Below are 21574 nucleotides of genomic sequence, written 5' to 3'. Positions count from 1 at the left end.
TCTCATCTTTGGACCAGAAATCCAGAAAAGGAAATTGCTTAGTCAATCACCTGACCTGAATGGCATTACATTAATCTCCGAGAACAAAGTAAGGAACCTTGGTGTTATCTTCGACCAAGACATATTCAAATCCCAAGTTAAACAGGTTTGTAGGATTTCCTTTTTCCACCTTCGGAATATTGCTAAGATTAGAAGCATCCTTTCCAGGAGGGACGCTGAAAAACTAGTTCATGCATTTATTACATCAAGACTGGATTACTGTAATTCATTACTCTCAGGAAGTCCACAGAATGTAGTTAAAAGTTTTCAGCTTGTCCAAAATGCTGCAGCTAGAGTTCTGATGAGAATTACAGAGAGAGATCATATCTCTCCTGCCTTAGCTTCCCTACACTGGCTACCTGTCATGGTCTGCGTCTGTCTTCCCCATGTGTCTCTTTATGTCCTCCATCCCTCTTTAGATTCCTCCTTTCTGTGTCTCTTAGCGCCCTCATGTGTCCTTTGGCAGCGTCTCTATATGGTGTCCTCTGTTTGTAGACTTTTTTATCATTCCCTCAGGTTCAGTGTTCATTTAGTTATCCTCTGTGCCCCAAGTTGCAGCTCCAGCCTCTTGTTCCCCCCAGCCAAGATAGATGTGTGTGCGTGTGCGCGTGTGTATCTTGCCCAGTTCAGGTGTGAAGGCGTAGGTGTTTATGTGTGTGTGTGTGTATTTTGGTGTCCGTGTATTTGTGCGTGTGTGTGTGTGCTTGTGTGTGTGTGCGTATCTTGCCCAGTTCAGTGTGAATGTGTAGGTGTGTGTGTGTGTGTGTGGATGAGCCCTTCCCTCTGACATTTCCCTTCAAGGCCCTGTGCTCTCTTGGTACCCTCTTAGCCACACCCCTGTAGTTTCCTTCTGTAGTGTCTTCCTTTAGTGTCAGCTTCTCCTTAGTATTTAGTTATGTTCATGCTTTCTGGTTTTTGTTTTTCCCCTTAGGTCATTTTCCTTGTTACAGCTTTCAGTTTTTTCTTCCTCCTCCCTGATTTGGTAATTGTATTCACCTGTTCCTCTCCACGCACCTGCAATTCATCTCCCTCATCTTCCCAGTCTATATAAGCCTGGTCTTGTCTCTGTCTTTTGTCTTTCCATTAATGTTTGTGTTATTCTGTCAGTCTCGTCTCGTTTTGGATTACCAGTGTTCTTTGTCTCCTTGGATTTTCTAGAGTTTTGGATCTCCAGATCTTTATCTGGAGTTTTGGACTACTGGCTCCCTGCCTTGGGATTATTATTATTTTTTGTTTCACCTTAAAATAAAGGTTTTTTCTTAATCTTCATCCCTGCCTCCGTGTCATCCTGGGTACTGCATTTTGGGTCCACACCACCGCCTCATGACACTACCTGATAAATTCAGAATACATTTTAAGATCCTCCTTCTCACATGTAAAGCTCTTAATAATCAAGCTCCATCATACATCAGTGATCTGATTGTGCCATACATTCCTAACCGAGCACTTTGCTCTCAGACTGCAGGTCTACTGGTGGTTCCCAGAATATCTAAAATTAGGATGGGAGGCAGATCTTTTAGTTATCAGGCTCCTCTCCTGTGGAACCAGCTCCCAGCTTTAGTCCCTGAGGCAGACACCTTGTCTACTTTTAAGACTAGGCTTAAAACATTTTTATTTGATAGCGCTTATGGTTAAAATCTGATGTTCGCCTAGATCTGGACAAGTGGGGGAGTAGAGTGAGGTGAAGTGTACAGTAGGTAAAGACGAATCTCCCTTTCCCTGCCTCCAACATGCCTCCATCTAAAGAGGCTAGGTTATCCAGAGTTATCTCTGTAGTTATGCTGCTATAGGCTTAGACTGCTGGAGGATACACTGACCACTTTTCACACTCTACTACTTTCTTCTACAATCTACTTTTTAACTGTATTATTTTCTGCAATTTCAGCTGTTAACTTTATTTTTTCTCTAAGTGTTTTTCTCCCCAGAAGAAGCTACAATGATGTTCTGCTGAGCTGTGGTGGCCTCATGGAGGGGGCCATCGTCTAGCACACTGCTGCTAATCACTTAAACATTCTCCCTCTCCTGATAATAGCTTTTTGCTTTCTTTGACGTTGGATGTGCTACTGCTAGTTCACCAGTTTAATTATAGATTCACTAGGATAAATACATTAAAGTTTGTCTCTTACCAAATAGAATATTTACTAAGAAATTACAATGTAACCATAGACACATTGCTTGGTGTGTGTGTGTGTGTGTGTGTGTGTGTGTGCGTGTGCGTGCGTGCGTGCGTGCGTGTGTGTGTGTGTGTGTGTGTGTGTGTGTGTGTGTGTGTGTGTGTGTGTGTGTGTGTGTGTGCTCTGTCTTCTCGATCCCCAGTGAGTTGTAGTGGATGGCTGCTTATACTGAGCCAGGATCCTCTGGAGGTTTCTTCCTGTTAAAAGGGAGTTTACCTCTCCACTGTCGCTAAATGTTTGCTTAGTATGAGGATTGCTTTAAAGTCACTGACACTAGTCAGTGACTTGATGCAATTTACTGGGTTCCTTATATAGGAAACTTTTTTTTCTGATTGGCTTAATGAACTGACCTGGATTGGAATGTTTATTATGTGAAGTGCCTTGAGATGACCCTTGTCATGATTTGGGGCTATATAAATAAAATTGAATTGAATATAATTTTGTTTTCGTAATGAGATCATTTTCATGGACTAAAATGAAACAAAAATGAAAACAGACACACCAATAATGACTAAATTATGACGAATAGTGAGAAACATTTTTGTTGATGAATAAGAGACAACAACGAAAAGTTACAGAAGCGAAAATCCAATCAGAAAAGAGAAAAAAACAGGTGACCAGAAAAAAAATGAACCAATCAGCAAATGGAACAGGCGGGACTAGACAAGAAAATAACCAAAGTCCGGAGTCAGCCGCTGTTTGAACAAGCTAACTAGTTATGAAATATTTGCTTATCTCTTATTTTTAATCTTCTTTTGCAACAAGTAAAGCAGCAATTTGCTAATGTCATGATTCCTCGCACATATGACAATAAAAATCTTCTGATTCTGAAATACAGACGTAAACGCCAGTGAAAATCATGTCTAAAGTGAGACAATGGCCGCGGCCAGGAGTAAAAGCAGTAGATGTGACGATGTGAGAAGTATTGATGAGTACACATCCGGGTTTCCATTGGTCATTAAAGTGTTATGGTGTTGTTAATAGCAAGTGGGCGGTGGGTGAGGGGGTGCTGAAGCTCAGTGAACTGAACCGACATGGAGCAGAGCGACGCGTATCTTGTTGTCTAATAGATTTTATTTTCGTGGCTGCTACAGCCGATACGATCAGTGTTCTAGCAGTGCTTTGTGAGGAAAAAACGTTCAGGTGCCCCACCTTGATCATGGAAGGACATTAGGACTGTTGGAATCGTAAATCAGAAAAACATGCTGGACTGTCTTGGCCAGATATTCTGCTTTACCCAGAGGACAAAACAGCATATTGAGTTGAATTTGAAGTGTAGTCAATTATAAGTAGCCTTTAAACTGTACTAATGCCTCGTCATCGTCCGCCATCTTTGTTTTATCTGCAGAAGTTTTGTGAGATTTGCCACATGACTGGGTAACATTTGTCAGTAACATTGGTTTGTGTTACGTGTGATGTCTTTCCCATGTTGCTGCACACAACACACTGTAGGACCAAAACGTTTATAGCCGTGGTTGTTTTATCGCCACGTGTTTGAAAATCGTCCAACTATTTTAAAATCTTGCTCTGTGAACTGTGCTTAAGTGGGACATTTTGACTCATGTGTTCACTGAAAAACAAAAAAAAATGTGAGCACTTTATTTCCAAAGCTCCGCAGTTCTTTGCATTACCTTCGTAGACATCTGACTTTAATGTTAAGCTGCATTTCTAGACTGTTAAGGTTAGCATCACAGCAAGAAAACGATGAAATAGTTTGTTTCAATCTATCTTCTCTCTATGGGTGTTTTCTTGCATTTTCTTGAGTTCCAAGAGTAAAGACATCTGTATCACAATTAAAGACTTTACATTAATTTTATCTATTAAATTAAATTATAAACATCTTCCTAAGGTGAAAGGTTAACTTTGTGTATGAGCATGAATTACTTTCATTCTGGTCCCTAAGCTGCTACAGTTTCATGAAAATTAGTCCAAGTTGTAAAAACACTAAGCTGTCTTTTCCTTAACATCTCACTTATTGATGCTGTGAGAAAGTTTAGGAAAGATCTGCTCCTTTCCTTAACCGTGTCTTTCCACCAGTAAGCCACAGTCACCACATTCAGCCACAGGAAGATGCATGTCTCTGTTGTAAAGAATTGCTTTCTTTCCATTTGCTTCACACTAAAGACAAACGCCAGCCTAAACCTGCATCCAATCATTTAAAGCAATTAATGGGGAGTGGAAGGGTAAAACCTCTCATCAGTTAGTTGTGAGGAAATCCCAGGCATTTTCCTCCCAAATGAGCTGGAATTCATGTTGTGCAACTTGGACTTTAATTCTCCCCACAAAAACGTATGAAAGCAGATGAACTGAAGAGAAGCAGAAGGTCTGCCGTGGAAACTGATGCTGGAAAGAAGACATTTTACATACTAATGGGAAAAATTGTCTTTACAACAGAGCTTATATAACATTTTGAGCAAATTTACTTTTTATTGTCTGAATAAATAAAATGAATGAAGAATAAACAATTCATGCAGCAGGCTACAGAAACAAATTCTGTGGTTAGACAGTTTACATGTGACCATTTTTTGCTTGGAAATGTGTGTGTGTGCGTGTGCGTGTGTGTGTGTGTGTTTTATAAAAGTTATGGTTTTCTTCAGTGTTAGTCCCTAACAAACTTTTTTAAAATTTGGAACACTTTGTCATTTCACACACTTCAATTTTTCATTGACCTTTTCCCCCTCATCCCTTTTCCAATACTGATCCAAAGTCAGGTTGAGGATGCAGCAAGTTCAGCAGATATTCATTGCTCTACTCAAAATCCCTGCTCCTTCCAGAGAGGTGTTGACCAGGAGGAATACTAGTCAGTTATAAGAACCACATCAGCTGACTTTTTTAAAAGAGATGGAGCAGATCTATTTTCGAGCTCTTCCTGAACAATGGAGCTCCTCACCCAATCTCATCCACTTGTACCTGGGATCTAGCTCTTCGAGTCCTGACCTAAAACTCGTGATCATAGATGATGAAGGAATGTAAGTTGGTTAGCAAATCAAGTGTCTTTTGACTGAAGTAGCACCCTCACGGTGATTGGCTAGTTACTGAAAAAATAACTAGTTACAGTTAATAGGTACCTTATTCAAAAAGTACTTCAGTTACTTTTGTTGATTACTCACAACAAACAGTAATTAATTACTGGTAAAAGTGACTTTCTAGTTACATTTAAAAAAAAACAATTCTTAAAAATACTCAGAAATACTGAGCGAGTTTGAAAGCAAATGTTTGAAATCCAAATGGTTGAATTACAAATGCTTGTCTGGACATGGACAAGCACCATCTTACGTTAGTGATGTCAGTCCCTACACCCCCAGGAGGTCCCCGAGGTCCAGTGACCAAAGCCTACTGGTTGTGCAGCACCAGGCTAAAGGCCAAAGGTGACAGATCATTTGCTGCTGTGGCCCCCAGACTCTGGACTTCTCTTCTCCTGAGCCTGAGATCAGTGGACTCAGTGGTCTCATTTAAAAGCAGCTGAAAACTCAACTCTTCAAGCTGGCTTGGATGTGACCTTCAGTACGTTTTTCATCCCTAGCTTCTCCTCATGCTGCTGTTTCCACCAATTCAGTCTTTCTCTGGATACCTACCGTATTACATTTTTCTGATTCCGTTTCTTTTTTCTTCCTTCACATTTTTTAATCAAAAAATTTCCTTTTTCCCAAATTTTGATTACAATATATTTTTATAATTTTTTGTTCTTGTTCTCAGGAGAGAGGCACATATAAAAAAATCTTTCTCTTTTTCTTCAAACCCACTACGTAAACTTCTCGCTGCATGGGTGAAATGCTGGTTGCCGCAAAAAAAAAAAATTCCGCCCGTCCGTCCCCTAAAATGTCTGGGTGGTACAGGCAGACATACACACTAACAGTAATGGAATGACCTTAATTAAAATGCTATTAATTAAAATAATAGTTACTGGCAAAAATAACAATGTTACTGCAGTGACGTATTTCTACCCAACACTGCACCCTCTTTACTGCATCCCTTACTCCTTTCTACTGTCACTTGTAACATACCAAGATAAATAACTCCTCTACTTGAGGCAAGCACTCACTCCCAACCTGGATCATCAGTGTCCAGTCAAGAACAATGGCCCTAGTACTGTCGTGTACCGGGATGAGTGCTCCTCTCATTTTTGTTCCATCTTTGAGCTGCTGTGTTTCAGGAGAGGGAGGCTCCAGCTGCAGCTCATTAACAATCAGCGGGTCCAGCTATAAGAGGAGGAGAAGAACACATCTCGACGCCGGATGATTAACTACAACTTGGTAGTTCCAGCCCTTTGTGTCTCCAGGTTAACTCTAGTGATTTTTGGATTTTTGAACCCTTGTGGATATACTTGAGCTTACCTGTTTCCCAGGATTTTTGGATCGTTTGTGGGCCTTACCTTGACTCCTCAGGATCTCCTTGGACTTCTGAAGATTCTGGAGCTTCTCTGGTTTTCCTGTGGCTTCTCTGATTGACTACTTGGACATTTTCACGATCCCGCTGGATTACTCACCTGTGTCCCATAAACCTCCTGGACGCAGCATTCACCGTTCTCCTCTCCTCCCTGCTGGCCCGCTCTCCTGCTCTCCTCGCACTCCCTCTCCTGGACACCCCCCTTCCTGGATTCACCCCGGCACTCCACCTACGCTCCAAACTCCTCAGCTCCCCAGCTCCCCGTAAGTCTTAACTCTGCACCTAACTAGTTCTGCCTAACCTCCCTGCACTCACCTGCTCCTCTGCTCTCCCCTCCTCAGACGCTGCGGTTCCGTTGAAATCCACTGGGCCTTATCCAGTGCGTCCTCAGTTCCCAATTATTTTAATAGATACTTTATTTTTACGTGTTTGGTGCGCGAGTGGTGATTCTGCATGTCTTGGGTTAAACTCGTCCCCAAAACCATGTCAAGTACATGTTGCAGATCATGGCTTTAAGACACCAAAAGGTACTGTATTTAAATGCAGAGATGAAATCATAAGGCTCCCAAACAAGACACTGAACTGAACACAACCTCGTGCAAGAAAGTGTACGCTGCTCTTGCGTTGGTTGTACAGGGACAGCCAACGCAAGAGCTTAAAGGTTTTATCAAAGTAGCTACCGTATTTTCCGGAGTATAAGTCGCTCCAGCCATAAAATGTACAATGAATTAAAAAACATATGTCGCACTCTAGGGGGAAATTTTTATTATTTTTCTTACAAAATCTGAGACCAAGCGTTTCACATTGCAAGACAAGTACCGGTAACAATAACAGAATAAACAACCAGGGCGCAGCAGCGCGCCACGGTCTCCAGCAGAGGATGGCGGTGTTTCAAACCCTCCCAGCGGGCGGGGAGAGCGCCCGCAGCACCCCACCACAGGCTGCAACAGGTGATGGCGGTGTTTGAAACCCTCCCAGCGGGGCAGAGGAGCTGAAACCTGGACCGGAGCCGGCCCGCAGTAGAGCGGTATACATAATTTGGTATACAAGTCACTTTGGTATATAAGTCGCAGGACCAGCCAGACTATGAAAAAAAGTGAGACTTATAATCTGGAAAATACGGTACATTTAACATCTCAAAGATTTGGAGGTTTTGTAGTATGTGCTCTCATGTAACATTCGTTGCCTTTGCATTATTCTCTGGTACGTTTCAGAAGTTAAAAAACATTCCAACACACCCAAAAACACGTGGCTACACCCATCTGTTTATGTTGTATTTGCACCGCATTTAACAGTGCGTAAGCAGAAATTAGTATGACAGGACCAAACAAAAATGAACTGCAGAGTGTTGAGCACACAGACTGAGATAACCTATGACATGTTGACATTTTTTACATTCCGTAGAGTTCACAAAAGCAGTTATCATTAAAGGATTTCTTTGTTTTCATTTCTGCAGGAGCTGAAGGTCAAAGAGAGAAAAAAAGGAGGCAGGAAAAGACATACTACTGTGTGTCTACCTCACTGCTTTCCCTCCAGAAGACTCTCTGCCACTAATGTCAAGAGTACAAATATTTACAGATGAGATGTAATAAGTGTGTCTCATCTAAGACCACAATAAAATGGAGGCATTCATGTTCAGGGTTGAGTCGAGGCTCACTGCTGCCACGTGTCTCCTCAAGAGATCAAGAGGCTTTTGTGGACTTGATCTTGTAAACATTGTGCAATTGAGTATCATTGCTAAGGAAACCTCTGACTGCAAAAAAAATCCAGTCAGCAGTCAATATCCTGCAAATAAAAAGAATAGGCCATCTAAATATTGTTCCTCGTTTCTAAATAACACAACTTTGTTAACAAATATTGTGAATGTTTTAGTGAAATGGAGGAAATGTGACTGACCTCATAAATCTCCATTCAGGATTGTTTTACTAGCTCCTTCTGATGCTTCCAAACATGGTTTAACTGTTAACCTGCTGCCAATAAGTGGGAGAAATGCAAAGGGGTTTGAATTAAGGCATTTGGACTTTGTTTTCTTGAAGACGTATCACTTTGTCATTTCTGACTGGAATATGGGAGGGTCAAGCTCATAAACTGCAGCTGTCTATTGTTGCTTAACAAGATGAAACTACCTATGAATACCCCTCCTCCCTACACCCCGAGGAGTTGATGAAGTTGTTAGAGCATATTGTGTGGGAATGCTTGTTCTGATTAGATACAAGAGGGTGTGACCTGGACTCAATCTGTTTTGGAGTCAGGTTCAGAGCTGCGTTTTGGGTGCTGGAAAGATGAAACCTGAGGCCTCCTCCTCTGTTTAATGTAGATTTGTCCCGAAGTCCACTTGCCTTAATTCGAACCCCTTTGGACTACCATGACCTGGATGACAGAGAACCTTCACCAGCACGGGGGGCGATGCTTTGTGTTTGTATTACCTACCAACCAAATAGGAAAAAGCTTTTCATCATTTCTCACTTTATGATTATCTTAGATTAAAACTCTGACACGAAAGGTAGAAATGTGATCACTTCAAGGAATGCTAGACCTTTCATTTCAGTCAGCTGTTTATCAATACCAACAAACTAACCCTCAAATGACCCCTCAAAGTTGTGAAATACCACTTTATTATTTTTAGTTTAATGTCCTGTCTTTTCATTTATTGCTCTGTTGTCCTTTGCTTTCTTCTCTGTCTCCTCCATTCATCTCCAGCTGAACAATTCTTTGGTGACATAGACCAGAGCTCCTGTCATTCTCTCCAGCTACAGAAGAGGCTGATAAGCCAGAATGTGTGACAGGAGGAAAACATGTTACCCTTCTACACCCTCTAATAACTGCATATATCCGCTAGCCCCATTCCTGGGCTGATCCTTTTTTTTTGTGACAGATACCAAAGGACTGTGTTTGGCATTCAAAGAGAGACAACAGTGTCCAATTTGGCCCAGTCAGAGTAAGGCAAACTATGCATGAACTGGGGTCATCTTTGGTTTCTATCTGCTGGGATTCCAATCATGTTTTGTGGAAGAGGCTGTTTCCCTTGGCTGTCATCAGACTCACCAACAGCACTGCGTGCACTGTTGGGATTTTGTTGGGATTTGGATAGTGTTTCCATCAGATCTCCTAAGCCAGTGTTAACTATCCGCTGACGAGTTGAACATTTACTCTTATTGTTTTCAGATGTGTCAAAAGACTTTGTAAAGCCAAACCAAAAAAACATCAAATCTACGCAGTTAAACTATACAAACATTCAGAACAAAATGCCAAATTCACCACAAACCTACCTGATGACACTCTTACAACTGAAAAATGTCTAAGTTTGGCAGAGGCACTGCCCATCTACTGATGCCTTGGTCTACAGCTCAAGTAACCAAATGTGGCCAAAGCAAAGGCTATATCCGTGCTACACACGTGCTTTAGCTAATGATATAAAAAAGATATGATTTTATTTTTGTTTTTTGAGTATGTATAAATAGTCAGTTTCTTTCCTGTCATAGACAGCAGTCCGAATAATTACAAAATGAAATTCTTGCAAGGAAGTCAATAGCTACTTAAAGCAGGACCCATTCAAGAGTCTATCTCCATGTAAAATAAGAACTGAAAACTTTTCCAGCAGTGGAAGCAAAGAAGATATTTATATTGTGTTAATTTTTCCTGAGTAAGTTGAGTTTTGTTGTCACTAAATCATCAACCGTACATAATTTGCTCAACATACTAAAATAAAAATACAGTATGTGACTAAAAGTTCTCTAACCCAAAACAAGGCGTAGATTGTAAAGCATAAACATCAGAAAGTCCTAACAAATGGTCCTTTTCTGGATAGATTTGTAAGATAATCTCTATTAAATTACACACAAAAATATTTAGGACTATATTGAGAAAATGACGTCCGCATCAGAAGTGGAGTGGTTGGATATTTTAGGTGCTGTCAAAACAAACCTTGTTTGATTTTAAAAAGTGAAAACACAAACAAAACTAACATTCCTTACGAATAAATAAAATAAACAAAGTGTTTTGCAAACTACTCTGCCTGCTATCTACTGCAGGTAAAATATTGATCTGTCACCATTTCCAGGAACTAGAAGTGACCCACATCACAGCTGAGCTTCAAATGGCAGGATTTGGAGTCTTACCTCCTGATATTCGGACATCTTGCCTCGGGGCAATGTTGATGTTTTATCTCCACACCTAACACAAGCCTGGAGGAGTTCTGCTGTGTGGTGGAGCTGCTAATGCTAACAGTTAGTGATGTGTCCGATGTGTCGAGGCTTCAAAGCGTGTGTTGGCTATCCAGGAAGATTTTTTGTGAAGTGCGCATCGAGGCTTGTGTTGATTACATAAGCAGTGGCATTCAAGGCCTCAATGGCAGTCTGTACCACGTGACCGATTCAGGAACTGGCTCGCCAGTTTGCGTTGGATTCTAAATAAAAGGGGCAGCCAAACACTGCTGATTCCCCCGTCACACTGTGCTGTGGAAACCCTATGTCCTGTTAGTTTCCTTTCTCTTTTGGACCAGACAGTATATTAAAAGGACAGTTTAAGTCTATGTTAAGAATATACTGCCGTCACAAGCATTTATTTTTTCTGTTTAAAGGTTGACAGTTTTCCTTTAATCGTCCACTTGATGGCACAATAGAGCCAATGAATCATCACGGTGCCTCGAATCAAGAGTCAACCAGTTGGATGGAAAGCTTCAGCTCATCATGAGGCTTCATCTCGCCATCACTACTAACAGTTAGCTTAAACTAGTCGATACATTCTCTGCTGTTTCCTGGACGCTGAAATGACAACATCCTTCCCCATTGCGAGTCGAGATGAGAATGTTAATTGTCAGTGTGACATAGATCTGTCAGGATTGTCAAAACCTAGAGTTTCACCGTCTATTTTCTATCAGAAGCTAATGCAGGAGATAGGTGTAGGAGACTATTTTCATGCTCAGCTTGCATGAAAAAAATCATAGTGACTTATTATAATCAGAAATATGACTTAAAAATGTTTTACTGTGTTCCACAGCTTTAATAAAAACTCCAGTGAGATCACTGGAAAACGCATTACCTGCCAAGTTTACTAGCATTTTTCTCCATTGACTCCTGTCTCTTGCTAATTTAATTGATTTTGGAGCCACTATTATGTGAAACGTCCTTTCAATCCTTAGGACTCATAAATGTCGCATTAAAAACATATTCAGGGGTGTTTCACATCAAAGCAAAGATGCTAACAGTGCCTCTGCTAGCCAAAGTCTTAGTCACTATTTACACTGATTTACATTTCTGCCTTGGCTGGAGACGCGTGTGTATATATGTCAGCTCTGTAGCATGAGAGAAAACCATAAAACAACCAGCTCCCGCCCATCTCTTCCTAAATGAATGAGTTCAGAGAAAAACTAAGTTGCTCTTAAAATGCTTAGCTTTGACCTTTCCTTCCTCACACCAACTCGGCCAACTTGTAAACTGCGCTCTGTTGTTAATTAAATCATTTAAATGGATTAATAGGCCAGTGGGGCTCCAGACCCGACAACATCTGATGAGAATTATACAGGCGTGTGTTTTGGCACGATGACCCTGATGCCCTTTTCCTTGACTCTCACTTTGGGGATTTGTCTCTTCTTGTTTCTTCTGTTGTACTTATTGGATTTCAAACACTAGCTTAAAATGTTCTCATGTTCTTTTTCACAGAAACCTCTTTTTGTGTCCTCTGTTAGTTATTTAATGCTGCATTAAAAACAAGTGAGCAGAAAAACTGAAAGAAAACCTAACCAGTAAGTTTTGAATGTGCAGACTAGGGGTTGTATGAACTAGTCGACTTCACTGCTCTGTAGTGACTTGTTATGCCTGTCATAGACTAGTCGCTGTCACATGATAATGACCGACAAGATGCAGTCCTCGGAAAAGACAGCAGGTGACGAGCCCCTGTGCGTTGGGAGGCAATGCGCTGTGCCAGAGCGTCGGTATCTGACGCCCACCGTAAAACGGACATTTGATCGAATTGTGACCATTACCCTCTTGCAGTTTAACCTTCCCCTCACCCCCATCCTACTCTTAACCAGCTTGCACATGCAAAGTTCTGATCGTTGACGCGCTCCAGACATCTGCATCCTGAGCACGGCCACAGTAACATTATCAAATCAGGTAACGCCACCTCAAAAGCAAATTTAACACACGATCGTTCATGTTGCGTTTCGCTGCTGTGGAGCGGAGTGCATCACCTGTTTTGTCCTCGGGTGACACACCTCACCGGTGTGGCCTGCGCTCGGCGCGCACTCCGCTGTTTTTGAGGTCGGTAGATCTTTTAGAACTGCAGTTCAAAGGTTGTTATAAGGTGAATATATATGAACCCAGGTAGCAGTTTTTCTTTAGGATTGAGAGGAGATGCAGGAAGATAATAAACAGAGACAGGACGGAAAATAGTCAAATAAAAACAAGTTAGTTTTTGTACCTGCTGGTTGCAACAAACAGACACCATTGAAGGTAATCAGAAGTGAGGAACAGAAAATGAAATAATTATTTTAATGTTTAGAGCAGCAGGAACTCCGAGAGGCTGCAGGCGCATCAGTGAGTTTGCGTCCGCTGCGCAGGGGGAGGGGGGAGAGGGCTGAAGCAGAAACTACCGTTGTTAAAAGAGATGTTTAACTGAGAAAATGTGGGCGCAATTTTAACCGTCAAAAACTCCAGCGACCCCCCCCCCCCGACGTGTATGACAACATCAACGACTAGTCAAAGTCGACTCGATTTTCATTACTTGACGGTCAACTTTAAAAAAAATTTAAGTCATGCAGCCCTTAGTGCAGATGTCATTATTGATCATAATTCAGTGATTGTGTCGTCAAAGGTCAGCGCTCATCCTTAGAGTCTTCTCACATGTCCCCTCTTTGTAAGATGGCTGAGCCATCTGAATGGCTGAGGTTTAGCAGCAGTTAACCTTTTGTAAACACAGACGAGCAGACACACTCACAGACCAGCCGCTGCATCTGTTAGCTGCTCCGCTCTCCAACAACCACAGACGGCATTAATCCTCTGTGAGTCTGGTGATTGCCCATTCAGTAGAATAACACATTAACCCCCTAACCTTACAATCACATGACAAAGACCACCTGCATCAAGCTGTGACTTTACATTGTGAAACTTGGGAGATTTAACGAACCAAGAAATTAACAATCAGAAGACAAATTTTATGTAATTAGCAAACTGGCAGGAGACTTAACTTGATTTTCCACTGGGATGAATGAACTCGGGGCAACGCAGTCAAGCAGAAGAAAATAACCACATGGTGAAAACCACCACAACCAACTTCAAGAACTTTTCTTTCTTTGTTCTTTAAAGGTTTAACGAGAGATAATTTACCAAAGAAAAAGTGCTGCTTTCCCCTGAGCAAGAATATTTACAATGTTTCTAGAAGGAAATCTATGGAAAATAATATTTTCTCATCTCTAACAAATCATCTGAACAACCTAGAATATAAACATTGGACATGTTTTCAAACACTACATGAAGCCGTGTTTTTAACTACACAACATTAAACTGAACAAAGCGTTTTGCCTATTGAGAGTTTTAGAAGAGATGATGACTAAAATAAAAAGAAAAGATGAGAGAAAAACAGGCTCATGTTTTGTTTAAGATCTGGAAAAGACAAGATGCGCATGATTAAATTCTGCACTTTGACTTTCCTAAGTTTTTCTTTATGACAGATAAGAGGTACTTTTGCTTTTGTATTTTAAATAATTAAGCTAAAATTAACATAAAGAGATGTATTACATACAGCTGGTTATTGTTAAGCACTGTGAGTGTGCTGCTACCATAAATCCTCGAACATTTGCACCTAAAAGCCTCTCTGGAAGAAAATGAAAGTCTTGGTCTTTAAACAAATATGTGTAAAAAATTAAGTGGGAAGTGAAGTAACAACTAAGAGTCACAGCATTAGGTTTAAAATGACAGCATCGCTCCATAGCTGTGATTTAAACAAGGAAACCAATTATGACAAGAAGTAGAGAGTCAAAGGTGAGCCACCACAAACATGGTTTTAAACACACACACAAGCACTTCAGTGTCTCACTTGCTCAGTCCTTTCAGCTCATTAATGGGTTTGTTGATAGTGATCTGTTCTGTAGACATCTTATCCTGATTTAAAGAGACAGTCTGATTATTTAACATCTACATTCAATAAACGCAGATGTAGCTGGAGGCCATAATTCTGGAGTGAAGGGCTGAGATACTAAAATGAGACGTCGCACCTTTCTGTTTTGGTCCATAAAGAACAAATAAACTGACTACTGACTAGGACCGGACGATATAGAAAAAAAAGTATATCAATTTTTGTATATTGATCGATATTGATACTTGTTAAAAAATATTTTTTAAATTGTAGAAAATTTATTTTACATGCAGCCCTGGCCATTTTATTATCATTCAGATACAAAGGTTCTGATATACATCAACTTTACACCATCATCACATTCCATCACATCTCATTATTAATTACTTGTCATGTATTATAATTAGTCTAGAAAATAAAGTTTATTTTTAATTATATACTTGACTGTCTGAATTAATACGAAGTGTGTTTATGGTCCCTGAATAAGCACAGAATCCTAAATTATTCTTGTTAAACATTCAAACATCAATCAGGTCGATATTCTATATTTTTATAGAATCATGACATCTTAATGGTCATAATTTAACCCCCCCAATTTCACTACAAAACTACGTTACAGTATTTTTATTTTTTTCTCCGCCTCTTCTCGCTGAGACCTCTTGCTGCCTCATGCTCTATTTCGGCATGAGAGGGGAGGGCCTGGTGAAGTAGCGTGCCAAGTCTGTGGTTTGATTGGTTAGGAGTAAGTAGTGAGTCTAGTATGCTGCTACCTGATAGGTTACAATGAAAAAAGGTTATAATGAAAAAAGGAAACTTTTTAATCAAAGTTTTATCGACCCTTTTCTTTCTATCGCACCACATGTCTATCCATAGATATATTGAACTACTGAATTATCGTCCAGCCCTACTGCTGACTACTTGTTTCTTAAACATAATACAAAACATTCTCTTATACTACCAAAAGACAGAAATGCCGTGTAAAATAGTCAGTGATATGGTTTTATCAGTGAAGTAAAACTGAGGCAACTCTGGTGAAAAGACTAACCTGTGCATTCATGCTTCAGACCCTTTCCGTAGTATCCTTTCTCACAGATGCAGTCGTACTGTCCGGTGTGAGTGCCACACTTACAGCTGGCCATCACGTCACAACAGTCTCTGCCCGCATCGCACAGAGATGAGCAGCGTGACAAATCGTCTTGGATGTAGCTACCTGTTGGCAAGTCTGGGGATGAAAAACAAACACGAATAAATTCTGACACACAACCATAGGAATTAGATGGTTAAAAAGTTTTTGGCACAATTTCAGCATCCCATGAAAAACCTTACAGTTTGAACATGTTCTTTGAGCCTTCTATATAGCTTTTAAGACTGTTGGGGCTCAAAATGGCCCAAGAGCCCTGATGAATGTCCAAATACATCCCCATAATAAAGGGCTGCGATGGGAAGACTGGTTTGCCCCGCCCACTCAGCCAGGACTTGCATATTAAATGAGCTGAGTGCTGGTGGGGATGAGCTACGATGTGGCCACTGCTGCCCTGCGGCGCACTGACAGAGGTGAGGTCTGCCGAACACTGGCACCACCGGTCCCTCTGACCACCACCAGCAGGCAAGGTGGGTTAACTGTCTTGCCCAAGGACACAACAGCAGCCATCTCTGGTCAGAGCTGGGAACGAACTTGCAACCTTCCGATTAATGGACAACCCGCTCTACCTCTTGAGCTACTGCTGGTCTTTGATTTTGTTTCTCTCATCTAACAAAAACATTATCAGTAGCTTGGGCTAGCACTATTCTGCATTTAGCATTACAGAGGGGGCTAGTGCCCATCTCCAGCTGTCTTTGGGCAAACAGGCGTGGTACACCCTGGACAGATTGCTAGTCCATCACAGGGCAACACAGATACACAGGACAAACAACTCTGGGCAACCATTACTACATTATTAATTTGTGCATGAAAGCAGGTCAAAAATGGAAGAGACTTTTTGCTGTGGTACATTCGAAACCCCAATCTGCCAATATTCAACAGTAACAAGATAAAATCAGTTTTGACTTCTAGGGCCCCTTTAAAGAAAAGAGCTTTAAAGGGCAAAGTCCAACAACTGGTAATGGTATGATTATTGTGTGTTTTCAAAGTAAAAAATAAAAAAACATGATTCAGAGACAAAGACAAGTCTTAGTAGAAGAAAAGCTGATAGAACCTAATGAATCAAACCCAACACTATCCAAGGGTTATAAAAGTACTAAACTTTCTTTTAAAACAGACACAGTATTCTCTTAAAATGAACTTTTGTTTTGTAAAACTTGCTCCTGAGCAAACAATTCTCAATACAATGTCCTAGGATAAAAAAGACGATGTGGCAGTGCTGTGGGCAGCTATATTGGGACAGTAACTTGGATTTGAGCCTGGGGGCAAAAACTGCCTTTGATTCTGCTGCCATGACCGAGACATAAAACCTGATTTACTTCTAGAAACCACTTTTCATAATTTGTTTATTGCATCTGCAGAAAGGCTGAGTGGGCCACGTCTCTGGCATGATTTTGTAATTTATGTGGCTTCATGTCCTAAAACATGAATGTTTTTGCATAAAAAGACGGGAGGGTTCAGCTGATAGGATGGTGCCTATTGCCTTTAAGTTTCGCAGCTTTTTCCTGCAGTGACCTCTGTTCTCAATTAGTGAATGTACAGATCCTGTAACTCCCAGATTATATAAGTAACCTAAAGCTCACAGCAGACTAAGAACTGCACTTAACTGAGATGGTTTATGTTGACATCTTGGGTGAAAAATACGTCCCTTTACCAAACTGTGGGGAGTCGTCATCTACTGTGAGAAAATGACCTTACTTTGTTTAAATATGGAAATGTGAGTGCTTGAGAAGTGCGTGTTGTCAGGTTCTGTATAAAATATTATCTGCTTCCTTTTAAGTAAGTACTGAATCTTAACAGGATCAAAGGCGGTGAACTTAAAAATACTGGTTCAGGCCAAGACAATGATGGGAGAATCAAAGCTTCAAAGACCCACAGAAAGGCATGTTAACCAACTTCTTTTTTCAACAATCAAATATAGATTATCTTTTTAAATAACATTTTTAAAAATGAAAAAGTTGACTTAGACCAGAGTTTTTCAGATTAAGAAAGGGTCCACAGTAGGGATCCGTTGAAATAAAAATTCTTGGCCAAAACCGAATGAAATTATTACGTTAATAATTAGATCCATAGCGTTTATGGCTATGATGTGCACTAACCTCACTAAAATCAAGGCATTGCAATAAATCCAATATAAAACTCTGAAAATATTTACTTAGCACTGACATAACAACAATGCACATTAGAAATTAAAATTCAAAAGTGAATACAAATAATAAATGATAAATGTACAGGCTTATAACTGAAAGGCCTGCTGAGAAAGAAAATTAAACATGTTCTCTAATAAAAACAAAATGTCAAGTGCCTTCTAAATTGTTCTGTGTAGGAACACTACTGTTACTGCTTTGTCACACTGAAGTCTGTTCCTCCTGTCATCGAGAACATGACCTGCAGCACTGAGGGCTCACTGTGAGTGCTTGAGCAGACAACATGGATAGCAGTGAGTAGCAGTGAGGACAAAGAGTTACAAGTGTTGCAGCTCCTCGTTTCCATAAAAATCATTTTTGTTCACAAATTTTGAAGTTCCTAAGGTATTAAAATCATAATTGCTGCTTTTTCAGACTTTGAGTATACTGCCATGCTGGATTTCTGTTAAAGGTGCTTTATGTAGAAATGAAGTAAAAATTACATCCTGTGGTAAAATGTGGTAACTGCAACCACTTTAAACAACTCTGGAGGTTTTTGCTGGCCGTCGTCAAATTACAATTGTTGGCGCTGCAGTATTAGCTCGCAGGAGACACAGCAGCCCCACTCTCACTGATGGTAAACAGTAATTACGTCCCTCCTTCTTTTTTTTGAAAGGAGAAAAACTGACATCCCAGCAGCCAGCTGGATATGAAATATGTTTCTGTACAACCTTCCTTTCAAAATGACTGAAACATTATACTCTTTTGGGATTTTCTCACTGTAAAGTTCTCACTATATTTTCCCATACTGCATGGTTAACTAAATGTGTGCACTGCACTGGTCTAAAGCAATCACGAGAGTCACTTCACTTCTTTCTCGTGACGCTCAAAACTAGGGATGAGCCAGATACTCGTTCCAGACGAGTATCCGGAACGGATGAAGCATTTTTTATGAATATGAGCATGAAACGAGTAAAACTCGTAAATATCTAATCGTGCTGAAGGAAAATCCTCATTGGGTAACTGACTGTCTTCACGCTCTGTGATTGGCCAGTCACATAGAGCGCCCGCCCCTCCCTACGCACAGAACTCTGCAGCCGGGAGCTCAGTCAGTCCGTCCCATCCACGCACACACAGACAGTAACGGATCTCTCTGTGCTTGCTTCACTGTTGCTCACGTTTCTTCAGTACTCCCTAGGTTTTCTTCAGCTCGCCTCTTTTTCGGTTTAATATTTAAATTTACTTTTTCGCAACGTACGTGGTGCATTTGACAAGACAGAGCTGAAAACGGCTCGTGCTGCGTCGGTCACTGCCTCCGCACCGGCCGGATTTTCTCTCTCTTTCTCTTTCTCTCTCTCTCTCTCTCTCTCTCTCTCTCTCTCTCTCTCTCTCACTCTCACTCTCACTCTCACTCTCTCTCTCTCTATGTATTAATTCATGCACTTAAATATTAATGTTCTGATTTTATTGAAAAACTTGTTCTGTATTAGTTCCTTTACTATTGTGATCAAAAATATTTCATCTCAGTTCTGAGGCTGCTCTGTAAATAGTTTTCAAATAAACAATACACACAGCAACTTCTGATCAATCCATATCAATTTCAGACTTAAAATAATGTATTGATGTAAACCACACCTACTTCCGGGTTAGGCCACGCCCACTCCGAGTACAGACACAGATCATTTAGATGGTTGAACAGATACAGATACAGATAGTGGTGTACTCGCTCATCCCTACTCAAAACACACTAGTCTCGAATTAAAACAACAATCATAAATAAACAGTATTATTAAAAGGGGGAAAACTTTTACTTATGAAATCAGTACGAATGTACTATTTCTTTGAAGCAAAGAGCAAGAAGCAACATGAGGGTGGAGCGAGATGAAACGGGGTTGACCTAAAAGACTATTTCAGCCGTCTTGTTTCGGTAATTTAGGTCTTTCGGGCGAAAATGTTTTTTTTACAAAAAATTTAGGTGGCCCAATTTTCCTTGCATTCCTAGTCCACAGTCCTGTGACTAACTGAAATTTGCCCAAAAAGCATGAATAATCTATGTCGTGTCTCTTTGCAATGTCGCTACAGAAATACAGAAAGAATAAGAAGAAGAATTCTTCACCTACTTCTAGTGGAAATGTCCCAAATTGTTTCTTAACTTCTATTATGCATGACTTTGTGATTTAAAATATCAAGGTTATTACTCCCAATCACAAACATCTCGATCACAGTCCTCTCTCACTCTTAAGACTACTTCTCCAACTGTGGAGGTGTGAAGACGCGAAGCGCCATTATCCGTTAGTGCAATGGCTCTCCAACAGGCATGCAAGGCTGGAAGGCACAAAGCCATATTTTTTAACTATCAGAGAGAACATGTCTATGATTGATCAGTCCAACAACAGCGCTGGACCAATGTTCCAACAATGCCGCCATCTTCTTCACTCTCGTTGAATTCTTTGTAACATAAGTTTATGTTCCTCATGATCAAGCAGTTCCAGCTCATTGAAGACATGCTCTCTGTCAGCCATTGTTCCTTGAGTAGATTGGCATTTACAAGCCTTCTTTTTTAACTTTCTGATGGAGCACAAACTAGGCTTTACCTTCATGCAGAGCACGACGAACCAGGGCCTCAAACTCAGCAAAGTTGTGCACCAGGTAGCAGTGTTGGTCTTTAGGTTGTGAGGCCATGTCGTGGAGCTCTCTGATATTCCCTTGCCAGATTCCCAGAGTAAAGATCTCAACACCTCGTTCCCTCAGAACCGCCGCCACAGGCCGAGGATCTCCACCATTGGAGTAACCATCAGTGATGAGGAAGATGACTTTAGTGGCATTACCACGGGAGTGACGAAGAATTTGCTGTAAGAAAAGATAAATAATCATGTATCAAAAAGAATGTAAATGTCTGCTGCAAGCAGAATAACACAAGCTAGTATACGCTCTAGGTATGAGCATTTTGGTGTTTCATTATGGGAGAGATTTCCCATTTTAAATAGGAATATTTTTGCCACAATCATTTGTAAATGGGGCAAAGGGGCAGGAGTAACACAAAGACATAGGTTCCGGCCTAACTCTCGTGAATTTGTTTGAAAGCCTGTGCTAAGGTGGTTTGCCCATGTAATGGTAAGGCCCGGTACACAAGGCTTGATAATTATGCAGATTTCTGACCTGATTCTCCCCTTCTGACAATCTTTAAAACACCTCCAATTACCGTAATGACTCCAGAGGTAATTTTAGCTGGTATTCCTGCTGTGTGTGTGTGTTTAAGAATCCTGTGGTTTACTTAAAAGCACGCTGGGTCTGCTTTGATCATAAACCGAGGGTAATCAAAATGTTGGATTGTCTTTCCCCGATTTCAAGGACAAATGAGAGTGCTGCCTGTTGGATTTGACTTGTCAATCATAAAGTGAGGTGACAGATGCACTGTACACAGAGTGAGGGGAATCATGCTTGTCTGCCATGTTTGTTTACTTCAAATCACAAATTATTTTGTGAGGTTTTGCAAGATTTGTCTGACTGGGGAATGTCTGTATTTGAAATAGATTCATGTGTAGTTGTTGCAGTGTTGCCGCACATTGAACACTTACACACTGTAACATCAAAACTGGTACATCTGTGATGTTTTATGTGGTCTCCCATGTTTT

The 21574-nt window shown here is 40.7% G+C and overlaps 1 protein-coding gene across 3 annotated transcripts in view; it reads right to left on the bottom strand.

The window, feature by feature from the left end:
* Positions 1-21574, bottom strand: part of svep1 (sushi, von Willebrand factor type A, EGF and pentraxin domain containing 1) — a 160847-nt gene that overhangs the window by 72807 nt on the left and 66466 nt on the right. For all 3 annotated transcript variants that reach the window (XM_054747696.2, XM_015946779.3, XM_015946780.3), the window contains 2 exons: positions 20534-20789; positions 15718-15894 (listed from right to left, as the gene is read on the bottom strand). In XM_054747696.2, the coding sequence (XP_054603671.2) occupies positions 15718-15894; positions 20534-20789 (433 nt within the window). The remainder of the gene's footprint in view (positions 1-15717; positions 15895-20533; positions 20790-21574) is intronic.

Source organism: Nothobranchius furzeri, chromosome 2 (genome assembly GCF_043380555.1).
Source record: "Nothobranchius furzeri strain GRZ-AD chromosome 2, NfurGRZ-RIMD1, whole genome shotgun sequence".
NCBI lineage: Eukaryota > Metazoa > Chordata > Actinopteri > Cyprinodontiformes > Nothobranchiidae > Nothobranchius > Nothobranchius furzeri.
Note: the sequence above shows the minus strand (reverse complement) of the source record. Positions and strands in the feature narration are given on the sequence as shown.